The sequence below is a fragment of the Elgaria multicarinata genome, chromosome 10 (genome assembly GCF_023053635.1).
Source record: "Elgaria multicarinata webbii isolate HBS135686 ecotype San Diego chromosome 10, rElgMul1.1.pri, whole genome shotgun sequence".
NCBI classification, from domain to species: domain Eukaryota; kingdom Metazoa; phylum Chordata; class Lepidosauria; order Squamata; family Anguidae; genus Elgaria; species Elgaria multicarinata.
This window is the reverse complement of record NC_086180.1, coordinates 2,753,255-2,769,536: the sequence shown is the minus strand read 5'-3', so window position 1 is coordinate 2,769,536 and position 16,282 is coordinate 2,753,255. Positions and strand designations below refer to the sequence as shown.

The following is a 16,282-nucleotide window of genomic DNA, read 5'->3' as shown; positions in this document are numbered from 1 at the left end:
AGGAAAAGGAGGAGTGGGGAAAGACGGTGAGGGAAAGCTCTAGTCTCTAGCCATTACCCCAAGAAACAATCATACATCCCCACACCCAGGCGAAACGACGGCTGGCCTTCTCCACAATACCCACACACGTTAAAACATAAAGAACCTTTCTAACTCTGAGTAACCCCTTCCTGGTTACCTCGGACCTGATCTTCCCATTTGACATACGCGCACACCTCCAAGGAAGAAGGAGGGCTTTCTTCATAGAACTTTTTAATCTCTTTTTGTGACCCTCGGTCCCATGACCCTAACAAACCAACCCGTGCCCTTCCCGGACTTTTGCCCACCTCCTCCCAGAGGGGCCAGGCCACCTCTTTTTCCCACTGCTGAATCCCGTTAGCTTGTCCACTGCCCTGATAATCTCCAGCTGGTGGGAGTGAGCCTGGTTCGAGGCAGGGATGACCTTGGCTGGCAGCCACCAACTTTTGCCTTCCCCGCCCAAGCCTGGCACAGCCAATTTGAAACAATAGGCCATAGATCATACATAGGGGCAGATTTTACAACCACATATCAACAACAGGTTTAGAGGCATGAGTTTGCACTTCTGTCCTTCACAGTTCCAACTATTGCCTGTCTCCACCTGAGGCCCTGGCGTTGGGGTTGGGCATACCTATGAGTTATGAGTAGGCGATTGCTTCTGCCTTAGGACTGGTTTAATCTCTCCATGCTGCAACGAAGAGTAGGGTAGCTTGTGACCCTCCAGATGTTCTGGCCTACAATTCCTAACCAGTATAGCTAATGGTTTAGCCTGGAGAAGAGAAGATTGAGGGGAGACCTGATAGCACTCTTCAAATACTTAAAAGGTTGTCACACAGAGGAGGGCCAGGATCTCTTCTCGATCCTCCCAGAGTGCAGGACACAGAATAACGGGCTCAAGTTAAAGGAAGCCAGATTCCAGCAGGGCAGGAAAAACTTCCTGACTGTTAGAGCAGTATGACAATGGAATCAGTTACCTAGGGAGGTTGTGGGCTCTCCCACACCAGAGGCCTTCAAGAGGCAGCTGGACAGCCATCTGTCAGGGATGCTTTAGGGTGGATTCCTGCATTGAGCAGGGGGTTGGACTCGATGGCCTTGTAGGCCCCTTCCAACTCTGCTATTCTATGATTCTATGATGAGAGATGATCACAGTTGTAGGCTAAAACATTTGGAGGACCACAACCCTGCTGCAGTTGCATTTCCTTTTGTGACATCATGCCATTGTGGGACATTTGAAAGACAATGCAAAGAGCTCTTGTGAAAGCAGGCTTGTCCTCTCTAGCAATGGTAGCACCAAAGCCAGAACTGAATGAGGGAGTAGCTATTGTGCAAGGGAGCAAAGGATCGGTGCAGCTGAAACCTCTGCCATGCGATGGTCACTGCACCTCCCCTATGCCACTTGCTAGTACATTTGTTAGCTGTGATCAGTGTGGAGGTCAGCTGGCACAACTGAAAACTGGCATGCAGGGCTGTCTGGCGTAAGAATGTCAGCATCGGCTAGCAGAAGCTGAAGAGCGGGTCATCCCAGGGTCAGTTAAGGTCATCCCAGTTATGCTGAATACAGAATGTGGTGGTTCTTCTCTACCTCTGAACGTGGTGGTTCCCTGGTGCTGCAAAAGAACATCCACCAAAGATCTACAATTGCTGGAGAAAGTGAAGGACAGGAAGTGCCCTCGCTGTGAAGGGCAAGAGACCCCAGTGCAGCGGGAGCACGCGTGACTTCCATGCAGAAGGTCTTAGTTTTGATCCCAGGTCTCCACATCTTCAGTTAGGAGAACCTCAGAGAGCAACAGGGCTGGGGAAGACCCCACCTGCTTGAGACCATGGAGTTAGAGGAGACAATATGGATCTGAGTATAAGGCAGCCCCTATTTTTCTGCAGAAGGGGTATTGGGTCAAGTCCCAGCATGACAGGAGAGCCTCACTCCTGCCCCTCCATACGCAGGGGGGAGCAGCCATCTCCTCTCCCAAAAGTGGAGCTCTCACTGGGGTGGTCTTCTCTTGCCAACTGCCTGCAGAGAAGCTGCCTAGTGGAGGGGGGTGGAAATACAATTATGTAATTGCCAAAGAGGTATTGATTGAACAACTGGGCCCAGCATTTCTCAGTCCCAGTAACCCATCCACACTGAATTAAAGTTAGAGGCATTTATTTATTTATTTATTACATTTCTATACCGCCCAATAGCCGGAGCTCTCTGGGCGGTTCACAAAAATTAAAAACCTTCAAAATATAAAACAACAGTATAAAACCATAATATAAAATACAATATCAAAGCTCAACCAGATAAAAACAGCAGCAATGCAAAATTACAAATTTAAAACACCAAGATAAAATTTATTTATAGACTGTTAAAATGCTGGGAGAATAAAAAGGTCTTCACCTGGCGTCTAAGGGCATATAATGTAGGTGCCAAGCGGACCTCCTTAGGGACCTCATTCCACAGCTGGGGTGCCACAGCAGAGAAGGCCCTGCTCCTGGTAGCCACCTGCCTCACTTCCTTCGGCAGGGGCTCGCGGAGAAGGACCCCTGAGGATGACCTTAGGGTCCGGGCAGGTACATATGGGAGGAGGCAGCTTCAGATAACCTGGCTCCAAGCTGTTTAGGGCTTTGAATGTCAATACCAGCACTTTGAATCAGGCCCGGACCTGGACTGGCAGCCAATGAAGCTGGAAAAGGACTGGCGTAATGTGGTCTCGTGGATTTATTACATTTCTATACTGCTCCATAGCCAAAGCTGACTTCGTCATTACACATCATTGCAGGTTTAATTCTGCCTCTGCTTCTGTGTGAGTCACTGTTCTAAATGGAGATGAGCCCGGTGCAGTGATTCATGATCATCCAAGCAAGAGGCCTCCTGGCCATTCTCATCCTACTGCATATCTGTCTCAGAGTGTCACCCAATAAAGAGGGAGGGCAGAATTCTCCAATTCCAGTAAGACCAGAACAGGGCTTCATACAAAGATGCAAGAGCCAGACCCCTCTCTAGGTGGGTGCTTTTGCCTCATAGGAGCCTTTAATAATGGGATTATCAATCACTTGCATCACACTAATGAGAATAACCTGATCATGGGCAGATTGAGAATGTGAGGGATTTTTCCATGGAAGGGTCTTGCTTGCTTTGTTCCTCTGATCCTCATGAAGCTCCACAATGCTGAAGTTGGTTCCTGGTTCATGCAAACCTCAGTTCCTTATCCATGCAGCTGCGCAAGAGAAGGAACTGAGAACCAGGAACCAATACCAGCCTCACTGGAGCCCCAGAGTTCTACATCTGACAAGGTGACTTGTATCTTTCCGCAGCTGAATGAGCAAAACCCTGAAACGCCTCCATCTGGACGATTCTGCCTCTCCTACAGGCGGCTGCAGGTGAAGACCAAAACTCCCCCCAGAGAAGACCCACCTGGACAGACCACTACAAGTGACTTGTGAACAATGGGAAGACAACCCCGGTGGGAGCTGGAACAGCCCAGGGACACAGCCAGTCATGAAGAATGAGGGGGACAGAGACAGTCCTCTGAAGGTTGACACTCCGGATATGAGGTTGACCCTGTCTCCAAAGGACCCACAGCCTTTTCCCTTCCATGCATCCCATTTTCCGCATGAAAAGTTCCACTGATTCGAAATCTCAAGTTCCAATTTGGATTTTGAACATTTAGATTTCATTTTGTGAAATTTGGCATTGACTGATAAAAAAAATATGAAGGTGATGACCCAATCCTCCAGCTTCTTTTCCCAACCCTTCCCCTCTGCACATGCTGTACTGAGCATGGAGTTCCCCTCCCATGCATACAGCGCTGTGAATGCAGACCTGGAGGGGGGGTGCACCCATGATGGACTGGGCCTCCACAGCCCTCATTTTAGGGCCTAAAGCGTAGGCACTTGTTTAAGTATCAGCTTGCCAGTGTCAATATATCTTGCGGCGGGGGGGGGGGGTCAAAAACAATGCCATGGCCACCCCATGCTCCATCAACACTATATGCTTCTAAATTGTACATAACTTCACACCTCCAGCAGCACCGTTATCTGTACACAGGCAACTCCATCTGCAACAGTGCCACCATCTCCTCCAGACGTATTGGACTACAACTCCCATAATCTCCTGACAGGTGGTTGAGGATTATGGGAGTTGTATTCCCACCACATCTGGAGGGAACCAGGTTGGGGTAGGTTCCCTTAACCTCTGTCCTTATCTATGTCAAGTCAACATCATTGCTGCCTCTGCCATCACTGCCACTTACCCTGTCACTGTCATCGCTGCTAAATCCATCAGCAGCGTCTCGAATAGCATTCTTTCAGTTCTGCTGCCATCAGCACCACCTCTGCTGTGCCATCACCACAAGCCTGACTTCAGACATGTCTTTACTGCATCCCTTTGCCATCTTTCTTTTTTTTTAAATTATTTAATACTTAAACATACATCAATACAATGAAGGAAAAAAACATAATACATAAAAGAATACATAATACATAAATGTTGAATAACCTTAATAACATATATTCTAGCTTATCTGTTAACATAATCATACTTAACATAAGAGTGCACCCCCACCACGGGATCTTATTCCTGTTTCCAAAATCTCATTCTTTCTTCTGGAGGTAGTTTCCCATTCCCCTTAGATAAAACAAATTCTAGGAACTGTTTCCATCTTCCCTCAAAATCATTCGTTTTTGTTATTCCTCGTCTCACTTTTATATTACATGTTAATTTATCATTAATAGCAATATCCCATATCTCTTTATACCAATCTTCTATATGATAATCCCCTTGAACCTTCCAGTTCCTAGATATCATTAAACTTGCTACTGTTAGCAAATTCGTTATCAATTCTTGTCTCTTTATTACAATTTAATTCTCCATATAATGATAGCAATGCCACTATAGGTGTCTCTCCAATCTCCATTCCTAAAATTTATTTTATCTCATTAAACACCATTTTCCATAATTTTTGTACAAATTCGCATTCCCACCACACATGTAAATACGTTCATTTTTTTTTTGACAACCTCTCCAACAATTTGCTGAGTTCAGCTTATTTATTTCCCTTTGCCATCTTTAACAACCCAGTGCTGCAGTTTTGTCTTCTGCAGGTACACACATTTGTTGAGATGACTTCGTCTGCAATAGTTCTCTGATTCTCTGCCAAACATGGTACATTTTCCGGAATAAACAGAGAACTGAGATAGAGCTACTTTGTCTGTTCCACGACAAGGGGTTATAATTACGACTGTGCAGGGACCACCACCCCGATTCACCTCGGAGGCCAGTTCGGAACCCCCGAAGCAGCCCCGATTTGCCTCAGGATGCTTTGGGGGTTGCCCGCCTCACCTTGGTACTGAAGCAAAATACAGGCCCTCCGAGGAGACTCGGCTTTTTTGAGGTGCTGGTTATGCAGCCGGTACCCAGAAAAGCCTCCCTTTCCCCAATCTCCGCGCTTACCTACTGCCGCTGCCATCGCCGCCACCACTTCCACTGCCTCCTCGCTCCTGCCAGCTTCCACCACTGACGACGCATGTGAGAAGAATCCACTATTAGGTGGATTCACAGTTGGCTACAGAATCGAACTCAAAGAGTACTTATCAATGGATCCTTCTCAAACTGGGGAGAGGCAACGAGTGGGGTGCCGCAGGGCTCAGTCCTGGGCCCAGTGCTCTTCAACATTTTTATTAATGATTTGGACAAGGAGGTGCAGGGAACGCTGATCAGATTTGCAGATGACACCAAATTGGGTGGGATAGCTAATACCCTGGAAGACAGAAACAAACTTCAAAGTGATCTTGATAGGCTGGAGTGCTGGGCTGAAAACAACAGAATGAAATTTAATAGGGATAAATGCCAAGTTCTACATTTAGGGAATAGAAACCAAAGGCACAGTTACAAGATGGGGGACACTTGGCTCAGCAATACTACAAATGAGAAGGATCTTGGGATGGTTGTAGATCGCAAGCTGAATAGGAGCCAACAGTGCGATATGGCTGCAAGAAAGGCAAATGCTATTTTGGGCTTTATTAATAGAAGTATAGCTTCCAAATCATGTGAGGTACTGGTTCCTCTCTATTTGGCCCTGGTTTGGCCTCATCTAGAGTATTGCGTCCAGTTCTGGGCTCCACAATTCAAGAAGGACGCAGACAAGCTGGAGCGTGTTCAGAGGAGGGCAACCAGGATGATCAGGGGTCTGGAAACAAAGCCCTATGAAGAGAGGCTGAAAGAACTGGGCATGTTTAGCCTGGAGAAGAGACGATAGAGGGGAGACATGATAGCACTCTTCAAATACTTGAAAGGTTGTCACACAGAGGAGGGCCAGGATCTCTTCTCGGTCCTCCCAGAGTGCAGGACACGGAATAACGGGCTCAAGTTAAAGGAAGCCAGGTTCCGGCTGGACATCAGGAAAAACTTCCTGACTGTTAGAGCAGTAGGACAATGGAATCAGTTGCCTAGGGAGGTTGTGGGCTCTCCCACACTAGAGGCCTTCAAGAGGCATCTGGGCAAGCATCTGTCAGGGATGCTTTAGGGTGGATTCCTGCATTGAGCAGGGGGTTGGACTCGATGGCCTTGTAGGCCCCTTCCAGCTCTGCTATTCTACGATTCTATGACTCTACTAATCACTCAGAGCCCCTGCGATACTTTAAAATTGCCCGCAGCCTGGTTCTTCTCACATGCAGCGGCGATGGTAGCAGGTAAGGCCCGCCCAGTGCTGCTCTGAAGCGGCCCGAGGCATGCCGATCGGCTTCGGCTTTGGGGTGCCTCGGGCTGAGCCAGAACCACCTTGGAACCGAGGCGAGGTGGGACGAATCAGCCAGCCTCGGCTCAGATTTGGGGCATCAGCCCAAGGTGATGCTCAGCCTTAGTCATAATCTGTATATCTTTGTCACACAAGTGGGGGACCTAGAATCTTGCATACTGTACGATGCACCTTTTTTTAACATATAGCAAGTCAGTAGTCCTCAGAGTCGTGCAGGCTAATTAAGGCTTTCTATTAGTGATTGTGAAGACCTGGGCAAAGGAGAGCTCCAGCGTCTTGCACAGCCTGTCTTTTCTCAAGAGGAGCCCGCCTCTGCATCTTTCTCTCCATCTATTCTTTTCTCTCCTGCCCTCAACAGCAGGATGGAGCCTTTTAAAACGGTAGATAAATCCTCTGCAGCCAAAGAGAAGGGCAGGATTCCACCGCGCAAGACTATACTGGGACAAGGTGGTTGTTCCTCTGCCAAACCTCCAGGGAAAGTGAAGTGCAAAGGCTGAAATCACATGTGCAAAGCTATCACTCGGGATGTCCACTTCAATTAATAGACATGGTTCTACAACATTCGGAGCTTCTCCTCTTTCGTCTGATTCGGGCAGCCCCGCCTCCGAAGCTGATGCAGGTGACACCTGGTGGTGAAAGGGTAGAAGCACAACTTACAGATTGGCTTCCTTCCAAAACAGCTCTTTTCAGAGATTAATATTATTGGCAGGGGGCGGGGCCAAGGATCCAAAATGGAGTTGGCATGATGACGCTTTCCAGCTCAAGTCTTCTGATTGTGGTTCCTGCTTTTGGAGAGAGAGCCAGCTCACTAGTAGAAGATGGTGGCTTCGATGTCCACTCCGGGTTTCAATCAGAACCTGTCAGAACTCTAAAGGATCTATCCAAAGTACTTCACACAGGGCTATGCTGCTTGTGGTTATGAGTTGAGCTCTGTCCACAGAGTTTGGAACACGTACATGCTCTGTGTATGTCCAGGTTGAAGATGCATCATGGTCTCCTTCAATGAACTTTCATGACCTATTCGTATTTTGCAGCCTGGATGCACACTGGATCCATCTGCTTGCAAATCACTCTAATGTTATTCAGCATGTTCCTGGAAGTTTAACATATGATGGCCTGTATGTTGAGGGCCACAAGGTATGTGGTAGCATCACTGTTCCATTGTTAATTTTCCAGACACTGCTAATGCCCAAAGTCACCTGCCTCCTCCTGTTTTCCATTGCGATCCTAAAGATCATAGAATTATAGAATCATAGAACAGCAGAGTTGGAAGGGGCCTACAAGGCCACCGAGTCCAACCCCCTGCTCAATGCAGGAATCCACCCTAAAGCATCCCTGACAGATGGTTGTCCAGCTGCCTCTTGAAGGCCTCTAGTGTGGGAGAGCCCACAACCTCACCAGGCAACTGATTCCATTGTCGTACTGCTCTAACAGTCAGGAAGTTTTTCCTGATGTCCAGCTGGAATCTGGCTTCCTTTAACTTGAGCCAGTTATTCCGTGTCCTGCTGTCTGGAAGGATCGAGAAGAGATCCCGGCCCTCCTCTGGGTGACAACCTTTCAAGTATTTGAAGAGTGCTATCATGTCTCCCCTCAGTCTTCTCTTCTCCAGGCTAAACCTGCCCAGTTCTTTCAGTCTCTCTTCATAGGGCTTTGTTTCCAGATCCCTGATCATCCTGGTTGCCCTCCTCTGAACACGCTCCAGCTTGTCTGCATCCTTCTTGAATTGTGGAGCCCAGAACTGGACGCAATACTCTAGATGAGGCCTAACCAGGGCTGAATAGAGAGGAACCAGTACCTCAGATCAACCCATATCAACCTATAATCCTTTCTTGCTAATACCACCACCTGTGCACCTGAGTCTTAGCAAATTGGTCAGAATTCTTATCAGAATTAACAAGTTACTTCCATGTTAGACAGGAAAAATTAAATTTGGTAGCCAAGACACTCTGATTGCTTGAAAAAGGCATGTTAGTGTTCTGCCTCTCCATTTGGGATATGAACTTAGTGTGCTTCAGACTTCAGAAGAATCATAGAATCATAGAATCGCAGAGTTGGAAGGGGCCTACAAAGCCATCGAGTCCAACCCCCTGCTCAATGCAGGAATCCACCCTAAAGCATCCCTTACAGATGGTTGTCCAGCTGCCTCTTGAAGGCCTCTAGTGTGGGAGAGCCCACAACCTCCCTAGGTCATTGGTTCCGGTGTCGTACTGCTCTAACAGTCAGGAAGGTCCAGGGCCAGTGATAGGGCCTATGCTATGCATGCAAAAGGTCCTGGGTTCTACCCCCAGCATCTCAACGTAGGACTGTGGAGTCCTGCATGTCAGTGTAGGTGTAGAAAATACTGGGCTGAATGGACTGGCGGACTGCTGACTTAGTATAAGGCAGCTCCTAGGTTCCTTAACAGTGGCTGTCTTGGTGTCTTAAAGCAAGCCAAGAAGCAGCTGATGAGCAGTCTACCTGCCTGTGCTGATATGCGTCTTTCCTATGACATACCTGGCCCTCAAAGCTGCCTAGAGTCCATAAGAGTAACATAACCGAAGGGTTGGGCTGCGGGAGTTCGGTCCCAGCCCCCCCTCACCCCACCCATCCATCCATCCACTGTCTACGGTTATAGGGAACAGGACTCCTGCTTTGCTCCATCACAGGTGAGTGAAGAGACAGGTGGAGGAATGAGGTTGGAGGTACAGTGTCTGCATCCTTTCCTTTTTCAATGCCTCCGAATTTGTAAAGCTATAGGCGTGGTCTGCAGCTGAAAATTGTAGCCCTAGTAAAGGCAGTAACTATTTTCAAAGACTCATGCTGGCTCAGACCAAGGGTCCTTCTAGCCCAGCATTCTGTTCACTACGGGTTCAGCCAGATGCCCTCATGGGAAACCCTCAAGAAGGACATGGGTGCAAAAGCACTCTCCCACTTGTTTTCCCCTGCAACTGGGATACAGAGGCATACTGCCTGTGATACTGGAAATAATATATAGTCGTCATGACCAGGGCCGGTGCCAGACTATTTTGCGCCCTAGGCAAGGTGAGCTACTTACACACACACCCCAAATTGTGCGGAAGTCCGAACGTGTGCGCCGAGTGGAGAGCTGGGACTGGCTCACTTCGATTTGGGACCGAGCCGTCTGGAATTCACCGGGACTTACTTCTGTGCGAATGCAACCCACTATGCAGCCTGGCGTCCCCATCCCCTCCGCACGTTTACTCGGGGGAATAAGGCTTCTGAGTGAGGAGGCATAGGTGGATCAGGCCACACTGGTTCCTCCCGGTGCAAGGCTTTCTCGGATGCAAGTCCCGTTGATCCACGTGCACAGGATTGGGAAGCAGGAGAGTTTGCCTTGCGAGGAGTCCACAAGCCCCTAGCTGTCCTGGGGGAAGGGAGAGGGAGTCCCGCTTGCCCGCCTGCCTGGACATCGCGGCCTGTTTGAGGAGAGAGGTGAGGCGACCTGGTGCCCTTTCCTTGGGAGTAAGGCAGAGGCTGGCTTGGGCCAGGGTCGAGCTTGCCACGTGCTTTTTCTTCTTCTGGCGGTGGCCTCCCAACTCTTGGAGGGCGGCTTCCAGGTAGAAATCCAAATGTGGAACTGCCCCACCCCACCCCAGCATCCCTGGCTTCGTTTTGGCTGGGCGGGCGTGGGGCACCATCTCGCCCGCCCAGGCCCAGCTGAATCCTCGGGCCGGGCCAGGCCGGCTCACTGCCAACAATGCGCATGAGTGCTATGCGGCGCCCGGCGCCCCTCTTACCTTGACGCCTAGGCGGCCGCCTGAGTGGCCTCTATGATAACACCAGCCCTGGTCATGACTCGTAGCCTTTGATAAGCTTATGTTTATAAGCTATTGATAAGCTATGATTATCAATAGCTTGATATGATTATCAAGCTATGATTATCAAAACATTGATAAGCTATGTTTTGAAGTTTTCGAATTGTTTTAGGTTTTCTTTGTGAGATGCCTTGGGGGGGCCTGTATGGGCTGGCACTGAACCCAACCATCAGGATGTTGTTGGGGCCCAAGCGTTAGGGCCACATGACACCATTCTGTGCCAGTTGCCGGTTGACTATGCTTGTTGACCCACCATTAAGGACTATCAGATTAGCAGGTACCATGGACAGGGCCTTTTTAGTGGTTACCTCCCTTTTCTTTGGTATTAAATTTAAAAAGATTTTTTTTTAAATTAAACATTTTAAATCTAGAAATGTATAAAATGGATGTGCTACTGGTAGTCATTTGTTTTGTTTTGGAGCGTTGGAGAAGGGATGGCTAGTCTTTTCCTCCTACCAGCAAACCTTGCAGAAATGCCCTTAACCCTCAATTTTCATTGTTGCTGTTTTAATTGTCCATTTATTGGTTTTGCTTTCCAAGTTTTATTATTTGCTGTATTTGTTAATTGCAGTAAACCACATTGGCAGGATACAAATACACTGACCCTCGCCAATCACTTTCCAGTCTTTTCCTCTTCCTTTATTTTGCAGAGGAAACTCTTGCTGAAGGGAGTATTTGAGCCTTGAAGGATTGAAATGTATCATTGATTTCTGACTTAGGCCTTAGCTAGACCTAAGGTTTATCCCAGGGTCATCCCGGGGTCATCCTTGCCTGCTCCCGGGATGTCCTGTGTGTCATTTATATGAACAGGGATGACCCTGGGACGATCCCGGGATAAACCTTAGGTCTAGCTAAGGCCTCAGTTTGCTAGGTGTTCTGGAATTCTGGCTCAAACTAGAGCAAAGTCTGTGGGACAAACCATTTCATCCTGATGCCCAACTGTGAAACTCGCCTGTAGCAATTCACATTACAAATTCTAACTTGTCTGAACAAGACGTTCGGTTTGGAAATTGTGCATAATTTTTCTTTCTGCTGTCATTTTCTAAAAGCATGCATGAGGCACAGGCGTGAGGGGTGGGCAGCTGTCTGGAAGTGTTCTAATGATCATATCTGTGCTACATAGAAGACAGAGAAGCCTCTTCTTTTAGCATCTGCTCACCTGGCCTCTGCGGAAGACCAGGTGGCTGATGAAACTGACCAGAACGTCTGTCAGTTTCAAGATAATCCCTTCAAACCTACACAAACATACCCACAGTCAGGCAGCAAACAGAAGTTTGGTATATCTATGTGTGTATCCTGGTGTGCCTAACAGCGACATGTAGGTGGCAGCGTTGTAGCAAAGATTTAGGCATTTTGCTAAGAAGATCTAGATGGTCTGTCCACAGTGAAACTGATTGTTGGACCTTCGGATGCTTGGATACTGTCACACTGTTGTACTTTTTCAGTGTAGTCCTTTTATGCTGCTCTTCCATAGGGAGTGTGTATAGTAGAGCCAAACATTCTCTGAATATTCACCAAATTTTGGATATCACTATTTTACAACCAATATTATTTGATTTCAATATTGGATATTTTGTGCAGTGATATCTGGCATTGTTTGATAGCTGACATGCCATATTTGAGATTTTCATTTGACAGTATTTGAAAGCTGAGAGGCAAAGTAATTTGTATTTGACAATACTGGATGGTTCCAAGGTCATGAGATGATGTAACAGACATGTGGCAAAATCAAGGCGGCTAACTGATGCCAACAAGTCTAAAACCTTCACCTTCTTACCAGGAACATTTCACAGCCAAACTTTTGCTGACTGTTTGCAAATTTTCATTTCAGTGAAAAGAAATAGTGTAGAATATATTCAGTGCAGAATATATTGTTTTATTTCATACTCATTTGTTGTTGACATCATTTCCAGCAATGGACAGTGGCTTCTCAGACTTCCACTGGAACCCTAATAGATAGATGCTGCAGTATTTGGTAAAGTTTCCATCATTGAATAAAAATGGCAAAGCTGTACATCTCATAGAATCATAGAATAGTAGAGTTGGGCCTCTAAGGCCATTGAGTCCAACCCCCTGCTTAAAGCATCCCTGACAGATGGCTGTCTAGCTGCCTCTTGAAAGCCTCTAGTGTGAGAGAGCCCACCACCTCCCTAGGTAACTGGTTCCATTGTCATACTGCTCTAACAGTCAGGAAGTTTTTCCTGATGTCCAGCTGGAATCAGGCTTCCTTTAATTTGAGCCCGTTATTCCGTGTCCTGCACTCTGGGAGGATCAAAAAGAGATCCTGGCCCTCCTCTGTGTGACAACCTTTCAAGTATTTGAAGAGTGCTATCAGATCTCCCCTCAATCTTCTCTTCTCCAGGCTAAACATGCCCAGTTCTTTCAGTCTCCCTTCATAGGGCTTTGTTTCCAGACCCCTGATCATCCTGGTTGCCCTCCTCTGAACACGCTCCAGCTTATCTGCATCCTTCTTGAATTGTGGAGCCCAGAACTGGATGCAATACTCTAGATGAGGCCTAACAAGGGCCAAATAGAGAGGAACCAGGACCTCACGTGATTTGGAAGCTATACTTCTATTAATGCAGACCAAAATAGCATTTGCTTTTTTTGCAGCCACATCACACTGTTGGCTCATATTCAGCTTGTGATCTACAACAATTCCAAGATCCTTCTCATTTGTAGCATTGCTGAGCCAAGTATCCCCCATCTTGTAACTGTGCCTTTGGTTTCTATTTCCGAGATGTAGAACTTGGCATTTATCCCTATTAAATTTCATTCTGTTGTTTTCAGCCCAGCAATCTCCTGGCAATCATCAGAATATGGGTGGAGGCAGGGCCAGGATCAAGGACACCTGCCAGGAAACCCACACTCCAGCAGGGCCCCACTGAGGGAAGCCCACCAGATTTTCTCCTCCTCTTCACTGTTGCTGCTTGCTTGTTCACCTGCCTCTCGCTCTGGCCCAGGGAATGATAGTGGTGAGAAGGAGCAGCAGCAGCAGCAGATGCCGCGGCCGCCTTGCTCACTGGCTGTCAAGCAATCAAGTAGTGGACATGATGACAAAAGGAAGGAGCAAGACCAGCGGGTGACCATGATAGTGGTGAGAAGGTAGACTCACTGAAGGAGTGGGCCCATGGAGATGTCTTGCCCCAGGGCCTTCTGAAACCTGGAGCCAGAGCTGGGTGGAAGCGTCTGCTTCTTTTGAAGATCCAGCAATTGGTCTTAGTTAAAAAAAAAAAAAAAAAAAAAAGCACAGAAGGAACAAGCTAGCCAAGTAGAGCAACTCAAAATCCAAGAAAGAAGAACACGAAGCTGGAATTTATTTATTCATTTATTTATTGCATTTATATTAGGGTGACCCTATGAAAAGGAGGACAGGGCTCCTGTATCTTTAACAGTTGCATAAAAAAGCAAATTTCCGCAGGTGACTTTTGTATACATGGAGAATCTGGTAAAATTCCATCTTCATCACAACAGTTAAAGGTGCAGGAGCTATACTAGAGCGACCAGATTTAAAAGAAGGCAGGGTACCTGCAGCTTTAACTGTTGTGATGAAGAGGGAATTTCACCAGGTTCTCCAAATATACAAATGACACCTGCTGAAATTCCCTTTTCTATGCAACTGTTAAAGATACAGGAGCCCTGTCCTCCTTTTCATATGGTCACCCTATATATGGAGAACCCAGTGAAATTCCCTCTTCATCACAACAGGTAAAGCTGCAGGAGCTATACTAGAGCGACCAGATTTAAAAGAAGGCAGGGTACCTGCAGCTTTAACTGTTGTGATGAAGAGGGAATTTCACCAGGTTCTCCATATATACAAATGACACCTGCTGAAATTCCCTTTTCTATGCAACTGTTAAAGATACAGGAGCCCTGTCCTCCTTTTCATATGGTCACCCTATTTATATACCACCCCATAGCCAAAGCTGTCTGGGCAGTTCACACAAGATAAAACACTTAAAAACAACATACAAAAATTTAAAAACCACAAAAACATGCACAATTCACATACGTTTAAAACCACTATATCAACTTTAGAAATGATGAGCGAAAAAAACCAGACCCAGACTCATTAGATATTGCTAAATGCCTAGGAGAAAAGAAAAATCTTGAGCTGGCGCTGAAAAGATGACAATGTCGGCACCAGGCGGGCCTCGTCAGGGAGATTGTTCCACAGTTGGGGGGCCACCACAGAGAAGGCCCTCTCTCTTGTTGCCAATGGTGAGATGAAAACAAATGCTGCCCTTCTATTACTCCTTTTTCTCCCCTCCCCTTCACAAACTCTGGCCACAAATTTATTTTATGTTGTATCTTCTAGTGTTTTTTAAAAAAATTGTAAGCTATTTTGAGAAGCAATCTCGGATGAAAAGCAGGATGTAGTATAAATATAATATATATAGGCGTTTGGCTACACACACATTGTTATATGTTTAAAATATGGTTTCCAGAGCAGTGTTCAATAGACATAAAAATTATTTACGAAAAATGCAATGAGTCAACAGCCTTCATATCTATTATAGACAAAAGGACAGCAAAATACCATACATTATAAAATTACAAGCAGCTGGAGGTCATATAATCCTTTAAAATGCCAAAGCAAACAGAAAGGTTTTAACTGATGGTGATATCTATCTATCTATCTATCTATCTATCTCCTGGTGCTGGAAAGATTGTGATGTTGATGCCAGTCATATCTCTTTGGGGAGGGCATTCCCCAGATCAACTCATTTATATTGTGCTCAACAGATTAATTCATTAGTGCCATAATATCGCAGCTGTGAATCTTGCAGGTGCAGGACATTCTTGGGCATCTTCTCTCCCTCCTAATCTTATTTAGCAGTTGGCTCAGTTGCCCACCCTTCTCAGCAGTACAAACCATCTCCTGATTCTTAAATACTTAAAATACAAATACTTAAAAGGTTGTCACACAGAGGAGGGCCAGGATCTCTTCTCGATCCTCCCAGAGTGCAAGACACGGAATAACGGGCCCAAGTTAAAGGAAGCCAGATTCCGGCTGGACATCAGGAAAAACTTCCTGACTGTTAGAGCAGTACGACAATGGAATCAGTTACCTAGGGAGGTTGTGGGCTCTCCCACACTAGAGGCCTTCAAGAGGCAGCTGGACAACCATCTGTCAGGGATGCTGTAGGGTGGATTCCTGCATTGAGCAGGGGGTTGGACTCAATGGCCTTTTAGGCCCCTTCCAACTCTACTATTCTATGATTCTATGAAAATGGTCTGGAAACTTCAGCTGGTACAAAACAGGGCAGCCTGCCTAATAACAGGGGCTGGCCAGCGAGACCATATCACACCAGTCCTTCTGCAACTTCATTGGCTGCCAGTCCAGGTCCGGGCCCGGTTCAAAGTGCTGGTATTGACATTCAAAGCCCTAAACGGCTTGGGGCCAGGTTATTTGAAGGAACGCCTCATCCCATATGTGCCTGCCTGGACTTTTAGATCATCCAGAGGGGTCCCTCTCCATGAGCCCCTGCCAAAGGAAGTGAGGCAGGTGGCTACTAGGAGGAGGGCTTTCTCCGCTGTGGCACCCCGGCTGTGGAATGAGCTCCCCAGAGAGGTTCGCTTGGCGCCTACAGCGTACTCCTTTCGTACTCCAGCTGAAGACCTTTTTATTTTCTCAATATTTTAACACTTAATTTAACTTAAATTTAAAGTTTGCTGTTTTAATTCCATATTTTAACCTATATCAATTTTTGC

General features: G+C 46.8%; 1 protein-coding gene across 1 annotated transcript in view; it reads left to right on the top strand.

The window, feature by feature from the left end:
• Positions 1-4,381, top strand: part of SIGLEC1 (sialic acid binding Ig like lectin 1) — a 69,008-nt gene extending 64,627 nt beyond the window's left edge. Inside the window, exon 21 of the mRNA XM_063135989.1 lies at positions 3,313-4,381. Within this exon, the coding sequence (XP_062992059.1) occupies positions 3,313-3,441 (129 nt within the window). The 3' untranslated portion in view covers positions 3,442-4,381. The remainder of the gene's footprint in view (positions 1-3,312) is intronic.
• The last annotated feature ends 11,901 nt before the right edge of the window (positions 4,382-16,282 follow it).